A 16,743-nucleotide genomic window follows, 5' to 3' on the forward strand; every position below is an offset into this window, starting at 1 on the left:
CACACATACACACACACGCACACGCAGTTTTGTTTTAATGCTGTGTTTCCCCTTTGTTTATCATATGCCTGTGTCCTTCTGGATGGCTTACTCAAGGACAGGAAGGTCAAATGCTGTGCTGGAAACGAATGAAAGCCTACCTAAACAGCCTGGTTCTTTTTCATAACACGAAGTAAGTGCTCCTCCCATGGACCCTAAACTCCTCTCTACACTTTAACTCTGTCTCTGTCCTTTCTCTAAGAATAGAAAGAATCAACGGTGCACAGTAGTGAACATAGATTGGAATTGAATGTGTAGCATGGCTGGGCGCTGCACAGCTTTTTGGTGGAATGCCGTCTGCCATTTGATCTGTACAAATGTTTGAGTACCTCCGAGTGTTCGCACTTTATAGGATGTGAATCTGAATCACCATGCTGGATGCGTTCTTGAGTTCAATCCTCGAGGGAGTGAAGGAGGCAAGACTTGAACATTGTTTGACCCAAGATTTGTGTGAAGCATATTAGGATTTTTAAGGTTTTCTAGTCAGGGGAAAGAGTGATAAGGTACAACTTGAGTGGTGGCTGCAGAGCAGGCTAGGGAACTGTAGGAGATTTGGAGCTCTATTTACCAAGTTTCAGTGCACAGCCTGGTTATGCGTGGTGGGTGTTAAGAGACATTTCTGGCCCTGTCTTCCATAGTTGTTACAGCCTAGCAGATTCCCACACAAGTCCGTGGAGAGTCACCGAGGCAGACCAGACCTTCTAAAAACCCCATGGCAAGCACAGAGGGCTGCTGCCGTCTCATTTTTAAGGGTGTTCCCATCCTTTGTGTCTCATTTCTTTCCTTGAAACAAAAGTCTCCCAGGATAAGACTAGACATGTGAACACCATTGGTTCCTCACCCCTTTAAGTAAGATAGTCAAAAAGTCAGGTGATTGAAAGACTGATTGAGTGTAAAAGTACAAAGAGTTGCAAAGCACAAGGGTGGAGAGCCTCTTCCAGGTGTCCAAAGTTATCCAGCTTTAGCTTGTTAAATAGCAGAGAGATGTGTCTATCCTCAACTTAGACACCCAGGAAGTAAATTGTATACTGTGAAAGGAAAGACTTGGCGTACGAAAACATAGACAAACACAAACCAGCAAATCTAGCAATATAAAACTTTCAACCACACCTCTCCCTGGTAGTCCATAATTCACATTCCAGGTGTTCATTACGGATACATATGGAGAAAAGGGCATGTCGTTCTAATTTAGGGGTCCAACTGTTACCTGCATAGAGGAGGTAATACCTGCCTCCTCAGAACTATTCGTGGTGAGCAGACAAGCAGATACAACATATGCTAGAGGAACAGAAATAACAAGCTTCCTGACTCAAAGGAGTAACAGTAATGAGGTAAAGTGAGTGAGGGATGCTGGTAGAGTGACTGAGGTGGTTTGAATTTTATGTAAAGCTCTTACCATAATTGACTTCCTACAGGAGATATTTACAATATCTGACTTCAGAGATATTCACAAGATCTGATGCTTGGCATATGTTTAATCTACACATCAGTAGACTATGCTGCTGCCGCCGCTATCATCATCATCATTATTGTTATGTTATTTTACTTTTAATTAAATGAAGGCTAGCAAGTGGCATGGCACTATAAGAAACTTCAACTTGACAATTTTGAGACTGATTTTTGATAACACTCTGATACAAGAGATGAAGGAAACAAGACTTATTCAGAAACAGTTTGGTGTTTCGTTTGTTTGTTTGTTTGTTTGTTTTGGCACAAGGTATGGTCCTGGAACAGCACAGACAGTAATAATGGAGGAGTATGAGTGAGACCAGTTGATATAACAGCGTACCACAGGCTGTCTGGCTTAAGCAACAGAAACACATTTTTCATCGTTCTAGAGGCCATGTCAAGTTGCTGGCTGGCGGATTATGATTCTGTTCTTGTGAGCACCCTCTTCTCGCTGTGTCCTCACTTGGGTGGGGTTGTTATGACCTGGACTGGGAAATAAGAGGCTCCTTGGCTTCTCTTACAAGGATCTAATCCCATTTTATCAGAACAGTATCAATCAAGTAATTAGCTCACAAAATCTCAGCTGAGCCTAAGGCCTTAGCATAGGAAGGAGGTGGAGGTCACAACTTAGTTATAGGGAGGAATAAAATCAGTAGTTTGTTTCTTGTATGTATTTGGTGAGACACGGATGGGCTTGGGGAATCCCTCTAGATGCCAGATTTGGTGACTGGAGAGCTGATGGACACCACTTAGAGAAAAATGTGAAATTTCCTTGGAGTATGCGTATGTTCTATCAAAGTTGTTTTTGTTCTAATAGGTTTTTGTGAAGGCTAATGACCCTGTGACATTTGGAGTTCAGTTTACCCCAAAGGACAGTGATTATGATCCTTTAACATTATTAACCAGTGCATTGTGCTTGTACTTTATAACGAGCTGAATTCTATATTCACTTATTTAATACACCATAGCAATTAGTTCCGGCCAGTGCCCTGGAAATGAAAAGGAACCATGCACAATCACCTACAAAGTAAAGTAAAGTAGTTGGCATTGGTAGTGCAAGCTAGCTCTGTGCCCTTTAAACCCCGCCCCCACACACATTTCCTGCTTTCCTTTCTTGCATGTTAACTTCTCTGCTTCTGTAGTAAGGCCTGATGACTATGGACGTTCTCTCCCAGAGCTCTTCCCTGTTTGATGGTGTCTGCTGATTTGTTCTTAATATTTAAGGGGATAGTTTATGAATATTTGTTCCCTCCTATATGCTGAGTCTATGGAGAACCATAGCAGATGTGATTTCCAGAGATATTGCAGAAAAGAAATTGCTTAGGGAATTTTACCTTATTTTTTTTTAATGTTATGTTAACTTTTATATGCTTATTTTCTTTTCCTTGAAGCATAAGATATAGAGATCTGCATATATCTAGAACTGTAATAAATTAGTTTTTTTAAAAACCTATGATGCTAGGGCTGGTGGCACCCATCTGTAATGACTAGCTACTGTAGCTTCAGAGAGTTGGACTTAGGACTAGTTCAAAGCCAGCATAGTCAACACAGTGAGATCCTTCAAGCTTTATTTAAAAGTAGAAAGGGCTGGGGGTGTAGCTTCATTACAGAGTGCTCATGTAGCATAGAGGAGGTCCTGGGCTCCAAGTTTACTACTAAAAAATGGAAAAAGAAGAAACATGTAAGGAAACAACAACAAAAAGCAAGAAGCTTTGTTTGGGAGAAAATTGAACCTGCTACTAGATTCTGCTATGAACACAGTGAGAGAAAACATTACCTTTAAACTTTGACATTTCACCCTCTTAGTACTGTTTTTCCTGTTAACTAAGATACTTAGAAATCACCTAATTATTATTCAGCTGGTCTTACCTTGAATGTTAATATTGACAACGCATACATAATGACAGCTGCTTTTTTGAAATGTAAGGAGCAATGGGGTCTGCCTGCTTTAAGGGTCAGAAACTGTAGTGGAAGTTGTTCATATTGAGCAACTATTATGCAAAATTACCAGGGGACAGGAGTCCCGCAAGGAGACCAACAAAGCTAAAAAATATCTGAGCCCAGGTGGTGCTGCAGAGACTGATGCACCAACCAAAGACCATGCATGGAGAGGACCTAGACCACCTGCTCAGATGTAGCCCATGGGCAGCTCAGTCTTCATGTGGGTACCGGAGTAAGGGGAGCTTGGGCTGCCTCTGTCATAAACTCAATTGCCTGCTTTTTGATCACTTGCCCCATGGCGATGTGGCCTTTCCAGGCCACAGAGGAAGAGGATCCAGGCAGTCCTGATGAGACTTGATCAAGGCAGATGGCAGAGGAGGAGAACTGCCCCTTTCAGTGCACTAAGAGAAGGGGATAAGGGGGAAGGGGGAAGGGAGGAAGGACAGGGAGGACAGGGAGGAGTTGAGGAAAGGGCTTCATTTGGAATATATGATGAATGAATAAGTTATAAAAATAAAAATAAAACAAGAAAAATTACCAGGAACTTAGACATCAAGAGTATAATCTGCCAGTGCCTTTGGGAGTGCTTGTTTAATACACCTACCAAGTGAATATTTAATATCAGTTCTAAAGTCTGTGTCTGACTGGTTGCTTACTATTTGACTAGAATGTATGACTTTGGAAGTTGACTGTAACACCTGTAGGTTTTTTTGTTTTTGTTTTTGTTTTTTTTCCAGAGAAGTAATACATTCAGATACTGTGTTGCCCTTTTATATAGACTGTTAACCAGGTCTTTATCCTGCCCAGCTGTGCTGCTCTATTTCTTGGAATGCTTATTAAGCTGTTTTGTTTGTTTGTTCGCTTGTTTTTGTTTTTTGTTTTGTTTTGTTTGGTGAACAGTATAAACTGTTCCATACTGCCTTGAGAACCAGAACCAGTCTTCGTTATTATTTTATTTGTGCTTTTATCAGTTAATGATATATTTGTGACATGTATATACTATATTTTTGAGACTCATTTTTTTTTCTTTAAAAATTTATTTTATCACAGTATTCGTGCCCTGAAACCAATTTCCAAGGCTGCCAAAGAGCCCAGTCTCAGCAGGTGCCAGCTGTTACCTTAGTCTCTGTTTTGTGAAATTAAGACCTGGCCTGGAAATGACACTTAGGGGAAAAGCGTTGGCTTGGCATGTCTCAAGATTTTGGTTTGGTTTCTATCACCACTAAAAGAAACTATATATATTGTTTATTTATATGTCTATGTTATTATATTTCATAATAATGAAAATATTCTAATTATTTTTCCCAGGCTTGAGTGCATGAACAGAAAATAACTTTGTTAAAAACTTCTGTCACAAGTGATAGAAGCAACGACCCATAAGAGTACATCCCTGTCTGTGCCTCATTGTGCTGCCTTTTAGCACTTGGGTAGTAATGAAGCGACCATTATGTCCTCAGTCAGTGAAGTAAATGTGGACATCAGAGATTTTCTAATGAGCATCAATTTGGAGCAGTACCTCTTACATTTCCGTGAATTTGGTTTTTACACTGTGAAGGACTGTGCATCGATAAATGATAGTGTGCTACACCAGATCGGAATATCGCCTACAGGACACCGTAGGAGGATACTTAAACAGTTACAAATGATCTTTTCAAAAATGCAAGACATCCCAATCTATGCAAATGTCCATAAAACAAAGAATGGTGGCTCCTCAAAAGAGCATCCCAGTGCGGCATCGTCCAGCAGCAACACCTGCACAGAATGTGCTGACTCCGTCAGCATCCCGAGACCTGGCCCGGCAGCCTTGGAGACCTTGGAGAGTTCCCTTAGTGATGGAAATCGCCAGTCTCCTAAGTCACATGATAAGCTCTCTCTTTCTTCACATGACCCATCCTTTCAAGACGAGCTACACCAGAATGTGGATTCTTCGCAAGATTCTTTATTTGGTAGTGTAAATGTTAAAATAGATTCTTTGATTACCAAGAAGGCTGTGGATTGCACAGCTGTGGCAGAACAAACGGAAAAAGACAACTTAATATCAGAAGATTCCAGCAACGCTCTTAGCACAAACCCTGAATGCCTTCCCGCTGTGGATTACCCAACATCGGAAACGCATTCTAGAAATGGAACTAATGGCTTATTAGAAAACTCCACACCGTCCCCGTTCTTCCAGTTTCAGGGAGAGATGGTTGTGAATGATCTGTACGTTCCATCCTCACCAGTCCACACACCCATGAGAAGCCGGAGCAAGCTGGTTTCCAGACCTTCTCGATCATTTCTGCTGAGACACCGGCCTGTACCAGAGATCCCAGGGTCAACAAAAGCAACTTCTGGGAGGTAAGGGTCGTGACAGAAACCTTGCATATTCAATAGGAGAGACTTTACTTATTTTTAGCAACAATATTTTCAGCATTCCTTTCTAAGACTGACCTCTGCATATTTCACTGTCCAACCAGCCTTTCCATTGCTTGTTTGTTGTTTTGTTTTTAAGACATTTTACCCCCAGCTTATTTGTACTGCATGTAGCTCCCAAGAGTCTATTTCTAGAACATACATAGCTATAGGAGACTGTTGGCTTCCCAGGTTTCACTGGGAGAACATGCATTTCTCATGATCCTCCTGGATAGTTCTTTCTTCAGCCTCTCTCCTATTGCGTTGTGGTCCGTTAGCACAGATCACAAGTTTGATCTGCCGACTGAATCTCTCCACCTCATTATTTATTCTTTGGCAGGGTATGTACTTTTAATGCCAGCCTATCGTTGCCTGGCACGGTGCTTGGCACCAATTAATAATTCAACACAAATCTGTTGAATTTGGAAGTGTTTGTGCTAGGCTGGAGGATATAGAAAAGGAAAAGCCTTTCAGTCTAATGCGGAAAAAAACAATTGTAAAAAGATGGTGGAAGTACAGTGTGAAGCCATGTCCATGGACCTCAGAACTCTGGAACCTCCAGGAGAGGGGCCGTCCAGATACTGGTGGGTTGCAGGTATTCTGAGGTAGCTAGACAGTGTCAGAGAGGCTTACAGCAGAGAGAACCTCCCACCATTTATCAGTTATACTTAAATGGTTGGGTTCTTCCCAGGGAAGGGTGGGGTGACCCACCCATGTTCCTGCTGGGAAGTGAGGTGTGATTCAGGCTTGATGGCTGCTGTAGGCTTTCTGCACACACCCCAGGCCGACAGCTCCAGAAGAGGCTTCTTCCCAGCCCAAATCCGGCTGCATGAGTTTTTGACCTGTCAGACCCTTGGCAATTGAAATTGTATTTGCAAGAGAAGAGGTAAGAAGACATCCTTGTGCAGTGTAGCACTTTACATCTTGGTTGAATTTAAGTATTTCACAGACCCTGATTAATTTCTCTCTCCTGTAATAGGCCCGAAACCAATAGCAAAGTCTGTTTTCTGAGAGTCAGCAGTAAAACTATCAGCTATAAAATGTGCGGGCCGTAGCCTGCTCTATAATTTTCAGTCTGTTGTCCATTCTTCACAGAGATCCTGGACATAGAGATGGCTCACTCTGTGTAACTCATTAGGTAGAATTCTTAGGTTCATTTCCTTAGGATCTCAGGGTCAGGGAATGAAGATTTCATTCCACAGAAGTGTCTATGCCATCAGACCCATGGAACCTGGTGCTAATAATGCCATTTAAGTGACATTATTATAAGTTTCTAGCTTGTTCTATAATGTCCAGAACCCAATCCCTTTTTTCCTTCTTTTTGCCATTCAGTGTTTATTTCTTTTTTTAGAAAGTCTAGGGGATACACCCAAAATAACTTGAGTTTAAAAATCACCGTAACTAAGTATCAGAGGGACATAACTACTGTAGAAGAAAGACAACAAACAGTACACCCCTTATGTCCAGTTATTGGAATATGTCGACTGAGAAGTGTGTCTTGAGATGATAAAGTAAGGTGTTCACATATGGATAGAAACCAGTCATGACCCTGGTATACTCAGTAGTCAACCAGGACCCTTAACATGTCCTTTATTGAAGTTATTGAATATTTCAATAATATAGCGCTTTTCCTTACAATTGCGTCATTCTTCCTCTCTCTTTCCCTTTTTAAAACTTTCCATAATCTCCTCCTTGCTCTCTTTCAAAATCATGGCCTCTTTTTCATTGACTGTTACATGTGCATATATGTATATGTGTTCCTAAGTACAACCTACTCAGCCTGTGTGTTACTTGTTCATACTGACTGTCTGGTATTGGAGAGCAGGTTGTGTGCTCCTCCCTGAGGCAGTCTGCCACTCACACCCTCAGCATGCCTCAGTTACCTGCATAGTTCTTGGTACAGGGCTCAGGCCTGTGGAGCCCCTCCACCCCCAGTCTGCTTTGTCATGTCTGTTGTTGTTACCCTTGCTCAGACCATGTTCAGCCCGTCAGATTAGTAAGACTTCATGGGTGTGGCTTCCGCAATTACCTGGAAGCACAGCCTCACATCAAACTCCCTGATCCTCTGCTCTTACAGTCTTTCTGACTCCTCTTCTTCAGTGTTGCGTAACCCTTAGGTATGGAGTTTATTTTGTAGATGTGTCCAGGGTTTGGGCTCCAGAGCTCTGTATTTCGATTGGCTATAGTTTTCTATAATAGTCTCTGTCTGTTGTGTTGAGAATTTTCTCTGATGAGGATGAGGACTGCACAGATCTGGGTTTAAGCACAAATACAGTAGTCGGCAGGGATTATGCCAGTATGGGACTTCTTAATACTGATTTTCCAAAAAGAACGTATAAGAATTTGACTCAAGTTTATATATCACTCATTATATAACCTTCTACCTTTCAAATGTTTGCTAAATTTGAACAGGTTTGGCATTAAATGGATGGAGGAATAGCAGGAGAAAGCATCACAAACAGTTTCAGGCACAGGAACCCTCATAGAGGAGAAAGGGATAAGACAGTGAGAATTCTTACAAATTAAATGGGGCAAAGGGCAAGCAGTTGATAGATAACTAACTCCATGTAAAGTGTAAGCAAAAGCTAAGGGTTCTTCATTCATGAAGTCTGGACCAATTACTCCGAGTCTAGTGGCATCTCCACGTCAGTCCTTGATGGTAAGGGTGCTGTTCCCTTCACTGGGAAATTTCATCTTCTGCTTTTAGGAAGTCATGCCCAGGTGAGAGCACTTCCTTCCCTCCCGACAGCTTTACAACATGGCCTTCAGTTAAAATTCTCCAAATGCCAGAGTGGTATCGTTTTGGCTCCTTTGGATAGAATGGATCTCTGCGTCATATGAAAGCCTCTTGATATTAAAAATTAGAAGTAGCCTAACATCGAGATTTGTTCTAAACTAATGTCCGTGTAGTGTTCACACTGTGGTTTCAGACTTGGTCATTGAAATCTCTGTTTTCTTCTCCTGTGGAGTAAAGAGAAATAGAGACACAATCAAGAGTGGGGAGCGCTGAGGTGAGGCCCATTTGGTGGTGTTTTCCTAGCATGCAAGAAGCGCTGGATTAGATGATCCTCAGCACGGAGTAAGCCAGATGCATGCCTGCTTTCTGGGCTGTTGGGATGTACTCAGCTCATAAAAGGAGCAACCAAATAAAAAGATTTCCCGAAGGCCACTGTTTTTCCTTGTGGTCCTCTGTATTATAGAGGCTCTCGTGCAGTTTCTCAGTGCTATAATATGACCTATCCACTACAGCTGTGGATTACAGAATGGCAGTTTCTCTTTGGCCAAATAATAATATTTATAAAAGATATTACATGCAAGTTTGGTGCCCGATAACAATATTTTTTCATCTCCTCCCTTTGTCCTCTCCTAACTTATCAGACACAGTTGACATTCTGGTTCAGTTTTTCTTTTCTTGCCTTGACTTGTTTCTGAATTCACACCTGTTCCTTTTCTCTGGAGGGTAGGTCTAGTGTGGGGGGAGCAGGGAATGCCTTGAGGCTTTCCTTCTTTTCTGTCTTGACTTGGAGTTGATGCTCAGAGCCTAGAGCAGACATCGTGGCTAGCCTCTTTTGGTTTCGCCTGGGAATTCTGGGAGTGTCCTCTGATCCCATGCAGGATTGTCCTGAGGAAAATAGAATATGTGTCTTAGAAACTGAAAGAAATGTGTTCTTTTTCTCTCCTTATGTTTAATGGTTTTTGTGCATAGTTCAGGAAACTGTTTGGTACTTGGCACAGCTGGCGGAAGCCCTTCTTTTGGATAAAGTATCTTTAGAGCATTTAAAGAAGGGGAAAAGGCAGATTTGGCAGTCATGGGAAAGAAAGGGGCGGTGTAGAGCTGAGAAGTGGTGGAGATCTATCTTTCCCAGAACAGATAAAATCCAGACTTGCCATTTCCGCAGCTTTTGAATGTCTAGCAGAGCATGGTGGTTCATGTGTATAAACCCAGCCCTCTGGAGGCAGAAGCTAGGAGGATTTTAGGTTCCAGATCAGGCTTGGCTACGTAGTGAGAGTCCATCTTAGATAAGGAAAACAACACAGACTTCTTCACTGCGTGGAAGATTATCTTATATACTTTAATAGCAAAATGCACAGAAAGCATAAAGGAGAGTAGTCACTGAATTGAGTAAAGAATTTTATAAACTCATTTGTATTTGAAGCAAAGTTAGAGTTTGTCGAGAAAAAGTTTTCATAAAGATTTACTTGATATGGGAAGAGTAAGAATCTGGCGGAAAGAAGGGATAGGCCGGAGCATGCACACACCCCGGAAGGAAAGTGTGCAGCCATTTTGAGAGGCAGAAATCCCGCTAATCCGTCATTGCAGAGCTTGGATAGCTCTCTTTGTGAGGTTTGGACTGATTTCGTGTATGTATGTGTGACTGTATGTGTATTGTTTCATTGGTGTTGAGGATAAGCCTAGTAGGGGCCACTGCATGCTAGACAAATGTTCTATCACAGAACCGTTTTATTTTTAACATTTTTATTTTGTGACAGGTGCTTACCAAGTTGCCCAGTCTGCTGTTAACTTTACTCTGTAGCCCAGGAGTCCTTGAGTTTAGTGTCATTCTGCCTCAACCTCCAGAGCAGCTGGGAACAAGGGAGACAAGGAATTGGGGAATCCTAGGAATGGGCCCAGACTTTCCCGGAACGGAGTTACTGCAATTCAGCCGTACTGTGCCAGCCTGCAGCCTCCTGTGCTTCGTGCTCCACCCACCCCTGCCCATCTCGATGCAGGGCACTCAGTTTCTACTCGGGGATTTTCATGTTAGGGAAATTGGAGAGGGCAGGACACCCATTTCCCATAAGTACTCCAGCTGACCCCGCTGTGCCTGGAAAAGCAGTCCGCCTGGCCTGGGGCCATCAGAGGTGCTGCCGGTGACCCTAACGTTAGGCTGTAGACATTGAGGTAGGATCTTTCCAGCATGGAGATGTTCAAGTCTGGAAAACACAAATTTAGAAGGTTAAAATGTAGGGATCAAATGCAAGTTTGTAGAGTAAGGGCTAGCAAGGGGTCCTAAGAATGGCGTAGGAATGTGATCGAGTGGGGAGAGTCACTCAGAGCATTCCAAGTGCTGTTTGTGCCCAGACAGTACTACCTTAAGGTAATGTAGACAGCTCTGGAGTGAGAAGAATCAGCATCGTATTTTGTGTTGAAGGAACATTTCACATTAGCAGAAGAATGGTAAGCAGTCGGAAATCAGCTTTTGTTCTTCCTAAATGCTTTCTCTAAAACAATGTATTCTTTCAAAATTATTTTAGTTTGTTTTATGTATAAAGAGAAGGGCAAACTTAGTAGAAAGGGGTTCTCTCCTTCCACCCTGTGGGGCCTGAGGCTCAAACTCGGGTCTTCAGGCTTGGCAGTTAGGAACGTTGCCTTCGGCGGACCCTAGCTGCCTTCCTTGTTAGCCCTACGGAAAATAAAATAAAATGAAACCCAACAAACACTGCAAGATCTGCACACTTCTGATTTGAGCATATAATTAAAATTTTAATAATGGGTTTATCGTTAGAGGGTAGGAATGTGTATCCATATGCGTAGGAATTTACATCAAATTTACATCAAAGGTCATTAACTCTCACTTTCTTGTAAACAAATAAAAAAAAGGACATATTAAATCTCAACTTGTGCTAGGAGATTTAAAATGTTTCCATGATAATGTGGTAGACTTGGTTGCTGCCGTCCTTTAATGACCACCTATTCTTAGTCTAAGCGCATTTCTGAGATGCTCACAGGTAGAGACAGACATGTGCATTAAAAATTTCCCATTAGATTGAGGTTGTTGTGGGTTGGTGATCTCCTCTGTCCACTAGGAGTCTTGTCTAGACAGAAGGTGTCCTCTTCAGTCTCCATGGCTCCTCCTACTAGGAGTCTTAGCTAGAGTCCCCCTCACATCCTCCTACAGGCCTGTTCTGATTTAGGTCAGCAGCTTGTCACAGAGATGCCCCCACTCACCATTTCTCTTTCTCTGCATTTCTTCTGCCCTCTTGCCCCTACTCTCTCCAGGTCTGATCCTCTCCCTCATTTCTCTCTGTGCTCCCTCTTCTACCTTGTTCCTGCTCTTCAACCACTACCTCTGTCTTTTCCATTTTCCTGTACAGGTCAGATTTACATGTCCTCCCTTGGGTCCTCCTTGTTGCTTCTCGTTTTTGGGGTCTGCGCATTGTGATATATCTATCGTGTCCTATACGGCTAAAATCTGCTTATAAGTGAGTGCCTGCCATGTGTGTCTTTCTTGGTGTGTGTTACCTCACTCAGGGTGTTCTTTTGTAGTTCAATACATTTGCCTACAAATTTCATGATTTTCTTGTTTTTAATGGCTGAGTAGTATTCTATTGTGTAAATGTGCCACAATTTCTGTGTCTATTTTTTTGTTGAGGTACACCTGGGTTGTTTTCAGTTTCTGGCAATTACAAGTAAATGTGGTTTATGAACGTGGTTACCCTACTTATAAGATCTGCATGGACAAAGATAGAACAGATAGAACAGAAATTGAGGAAATGCCCAGCCCTAAGACCCACGCCAGGGAAGAAAGCCAACCCCTGTCATTATTAAGGATACCCTGATGTGCTTGTAGACAGGAGCCCACCAGAGTTGTCCTCTTACAGGCTCCATCCAGCAATGGCTTGAAGCAGATACCGAGACTAACAAGCAAATATTGAACAAAGCATAGAGAGTCTACTTGAAAAGAGAGGGTAAGGATAAATGGGCCTAGAGGTGACAAGAGCTCAACAAGGCCATCAGAGCCCATCAACCAGGGCCCAGAGGAGCCTATGGAGCACCAACCAAAGATAGCGCATGGTCTGGACCTATACGTATCCTCTGGGCATCTTAGGCTCTGTGTGGCCCACTAGTTAGGGGCGTGGCGGATATCTCTGACACAGACTATGTTGCCTGCTTTTTCATTACTTCCCCCTGATGGGGCTGCCTTACCAGGCTACAGGGAAGGAAGATGGACTCAGTCCTCATGTGGATGGATGAGCAGAGGTGTCTGAGTAGATGGGCTCCCCTATTCTGATGGATAGGACAGGGGAGATGTGGGAGGAAGGGTGAGATTGGGAGGAGAGGAGAGAGGAGCCTATGACCGAGATGTAAATTGAATTAATTCATATAAAATTTTAAAAAAAAAATCACATTACTGGTCTATGCTATAGGTAGCTCACCCTTTGTTTTCTGAATGTAGGTCTACCTGTGTTAGATAGACATTATGAAACCTCAGGGCACTTTTAAATGGCTGCTTAAGGAATTTGGTTATTTCCCTTTTGCCTTCAAGTCTGTAATGATCATTCATTACCACTGCATTAACTGCAGTTTTAAAAACGTTCTTCAATGATTATCCATTCAGGGCACATGACTAACTATTTCTGGGGTTTGACTGCATTTCCTAAATACTAGATAATTGAAGTTTGTACAGGGAGCTATACAGTAATCTGTGTATCAGGTCTTTTCTGGGCAGTGTTAGTGATTAACAAAAATAGAAAAGGGACTAGAGAAATGGTTCTGGAGGTAAGAGCATTTGCTGTGCAGGCACTAGAACCTGAGTTTGAATTCCAACCCACGTAAAGTGTTACCAGGGCTTTATAGGCCTATAACCCCAGCTGAGATGGGTGGAACCAAGAGCGTGTTGGTCAGATGTTTAGCATATTAGCTGAAATGGGAGGCGGTGAAAGCCAGTGAAGCAGAGAGCAAAATGGAAAGCTACTTAATGCCATTCTTAAGTTCTTCTTCTTTTCTTTCTTTTTAATTTTCAGAGCAGAAAGTATTATTCATAAGTTGTAAAATACCGGGCATTTCAAAACTATATAAAATGTAAACTGTTAACACAAAAAGCCATGCAGACAAAACAAGCAAAACCTTGTCATGGGAGACCCAAACTCTAGGTGATTGAGGAGTCGCCCTGCCAGTTTGCTTGGCTCTTCCCAGTGTGTCTGAAGTCACCCGTTCCCTGTGTGTTCATGCTTCTCTGCATGGTTTTCAGCTTTTGCCACAGATGCACAGATTGGCCATACACGCCCTCTTCTTCTGTCTGAGGAAAGGCCCGCCCTGGGTAACACGGTCAGGCCTGAGACTCCCAGTACTCCTGCCATAGCTTCTGCACGTCTGGACATTACAGGCTGCTACCTCTACTGACTCATAGACATCTGAATATGTTATTCTAATGCAGCTTGGTATCTCAGCACTAAAATGAGGACCTTAACATGCTCGTACATATTTTATGCAATAACTGCTGTATAATACTATATTAAAACATTTATTCCTCTAGCTTATTGTTTTTTTAATTCACCATTTATTATTATTATTTACTAGTTATTTACTTTGTATCCTGATTGTAATCCCTCCCTCATCTCCTCCCAGTCCCACAATCTCTACCTCTCCTCCTGTCATCCCTCTCCCCTGGTCAACTGATAGTGGAAATCCTCTTTCCCTACTTTCTGACCCTAGCCTATCAGGTCCCATCAGGACTGCCAGGATCCTCTTCCTCTGTGGGCTGGCTAGGTCACCCAGCAGGGAGAAGTGATCAAGTTGTAGGCAACAGATTTCATGACAGAGACCATCTCTTCTCCCCTTACTATGGGATCCACATGGAGACTGAGCTGTTTATGGGCTACATCTGGGCAGGGGTCTATGTCCTCTGTATACATGGTCTCTAGTTGATGCACCAGTTTCTGCAGTCAGTTCTGGGACAGGATTTTTAGCATTGTTGGTCTACCTGTAGGGCTTCTGTCCCCTCCGAGTCCTTCTATACACAACTTTTTCATAAGACTCCCTGCACTCTCTCCAAAATTTGGCTGTGAGTCTCTGCATCTGCTTCGATCTCCTGCTGGGTGGAGTGTTTTAGAGGACATCTGTGGTAGGCTCCTATCATGTTCTGTCTATTCTACCACTTCCTGTGTCTATCCTGTTTTCCCTTCTGAATGAGAATGAAGCAGCTTCCCTCTTTGTTGTTTAGTTTCTTTAGGTCTGTAGATTTTAGTATGTTTATCCTATATTATATGGCTAATACCCAGTTATAAGTGAGCAGATACCATGAGTGTCTTTCTGCTTCTGGCTTACCTCACTCCGGATGATCTTTTCTATTGTTGAAATGTTTTTACTATTACAAATGATGAGAGTTCTTCACCAACACTACATCCGATAGGGCTAATAGCCAGAATAAACAAAGAACTCAAGAAATTAGACACTCAAGAATTTAACAAACCAAATAATACAATTAAAAAGTGGAGTACAGAGACATTTTTGTTTGTCAAAGCTGGTACCTAATAAATATAAGCCAAAGATTATAGGAAATGTGCATTGATCAGCTCCCTATAACATATGACTGTCTGGCTCACTAAAGTACAGTTTTCTGCATTAAGTATCCCAAATCCAGGCTGGAGTTTCTTGGCAAGAGAGGAAGAATGGCAACACAGAGAGAGGGAGGGAAGAAGGATATCTGGAAAAGCCATAGAGAAAGCATATCAACTTTTGTTTGCTTACTTTTATGTATACATACATATGTGTGTATAAATTTAATATATACACGTTTTCAAAATAAAGTTGTCACTTAGGATGAAAAAAAAAGTGGAGTACAGAGCTAAGCAGAGAATTCTCAACAAAGGAATATTGAATGGCAGAGAAACACTTAGAAATGCTCAACATCCTTAGTCATCAGGGAAATGCAAATCAAAACAACTCTGAAATTCCATCTTATGCTGATCAGAATGGCTAAGATAAAAAACTCAAGTGACAACACATGCTGGAGAGGATGTGGAGAAAGTGGAACCCTCCTCCATTGCTGGTAGGAGTGTAAACTTGTACAACTACTTTGAAAATCAATCTGGTGCTTTCTCAGATAATTGGGAATAGCGCTACCTCAAGATCCAGCTATATCACTCTTGGGCATATACCCAAAAGATGCCCCACCATTCAATAAGGACATTTGTTCATAGCAGCTGTATTTGTAATAGCCAGAATCTGGAAACGAGCTACATGTGGATTTGGAGTGGATACAGAAATTGTGGTGCTTTTACATAGTGGAGTACTACTCAGCTATTAGAAACAAGAAAATCATGAAGTTTGCAGGCACATGGATGGAACTAAAAAAGATCATCCTGAGTGAGGTAACCCAGAAACAGAAAGACAGTCATGGCATATACTCACTTATAATGGGATATTAGCTGTATAATATAGGATAAACATCTACAGACCTAAAGAAGCTAACACTGAGGAAGATCCTAGGGAGGGTGCTTAAATCTCATTCAGAATGACAAAAAGGATAGACACCAGAAGTGGTGGAAGAGAGGAAACAGGACGGGAGCCTACTATAGAGGGTCCTCTGCAAGGCTCCACCCAACAGGGGATTGAAGCAGATGCTGAGACTCACAGCCAAACTTTTGGCAGAGTTCAGGGAGCCTTATGGAAGAAGAAGGGTGTGAGGATAGAAGGAAATGGAGGGGACATCAGTCCTACAAGGAGACAAACGAAACTAAAAGATCTGAGCTCAGGGGGTCCTGCAGAGACTGATGCACCAACAGAGGAACATTCATGAAGAGGACCTAGATTCTCTGCTCAGATGTGGCCAGTTGGCAGCTCAGTCTACTTATGGGTCTGTGAGTGAGGGGAGCACAGGCTGCCTCTATCATGACCTTGGTTGACTGCTCTTTGATCACTTGCCCCTGGTGGTATGGCCTTGACAGGCTATGGAGGAAGAGGATCCAGACAATCCTGATGACACTTAACAAGCTTAACAGGGACCGTCTCTAACATGAACTCAGTGGCTGGCTCTTTGATCACCTCCCCCTGAGGGGGGAGATGCAGCCTTACCAGACCACAGAAGAGGACAATGCAACCACTCCTGATGAGACCTGATAGACTATGGTCAGATGGAAGGGGAGGAGGACCTCCCCTATCAGTGGACTTGGAGAGGGGGATGGAAGGAGATGAGGGAG

At 42.5% G+C, this 16,743-nt stretch overlaps 1 protein-coding gene across 4 annotated transcripts in view; it reads left to right on the forward strand.

Moving 5' to 3' along the window:
- The window catches only part of Arap2 (ArfGAP with RhoGAP domain, ankyrin repeat and PH domain 2), a 208,289-nt gene that overhangs the window by 45,565 nt on the left and 145,981 nt on the right, over positions 1–16,743 (forward strand). For all 4 annotated transcript variants that reach the window (XM_060365295.1, XM_021658054.2, XM_021658056.2 and 1 more), the window contains exon 2: positions 4,738–5,766. In XM_060365295.1, coding sequence (XP_060221278.1) covers positions 4,877–5,766 — 890 coding nt within the window. In that variant the 5' untranslated portion in view covers positions 4,738–4,876. The remainder of the gene's footprint in view (positions 1–4,737; positions 5,767–16,743) is intronic.

The sequence above is a fragment of the Meriones unguiculatus genome, chromosome 12 (assembly GCF_030254825.1).
Source record: "Meriones unguiculatus strain TT.TT164.6M chromosome 12, Bangor_MerUng_6.1, whole genome shotgun sequence".
Classification (NCBI taxonomy): Eukaryota; Metazoa; Chordata; class Mammalia; order Rodentia; family Muridae; genus Meriones; species Meriones unguiculatus.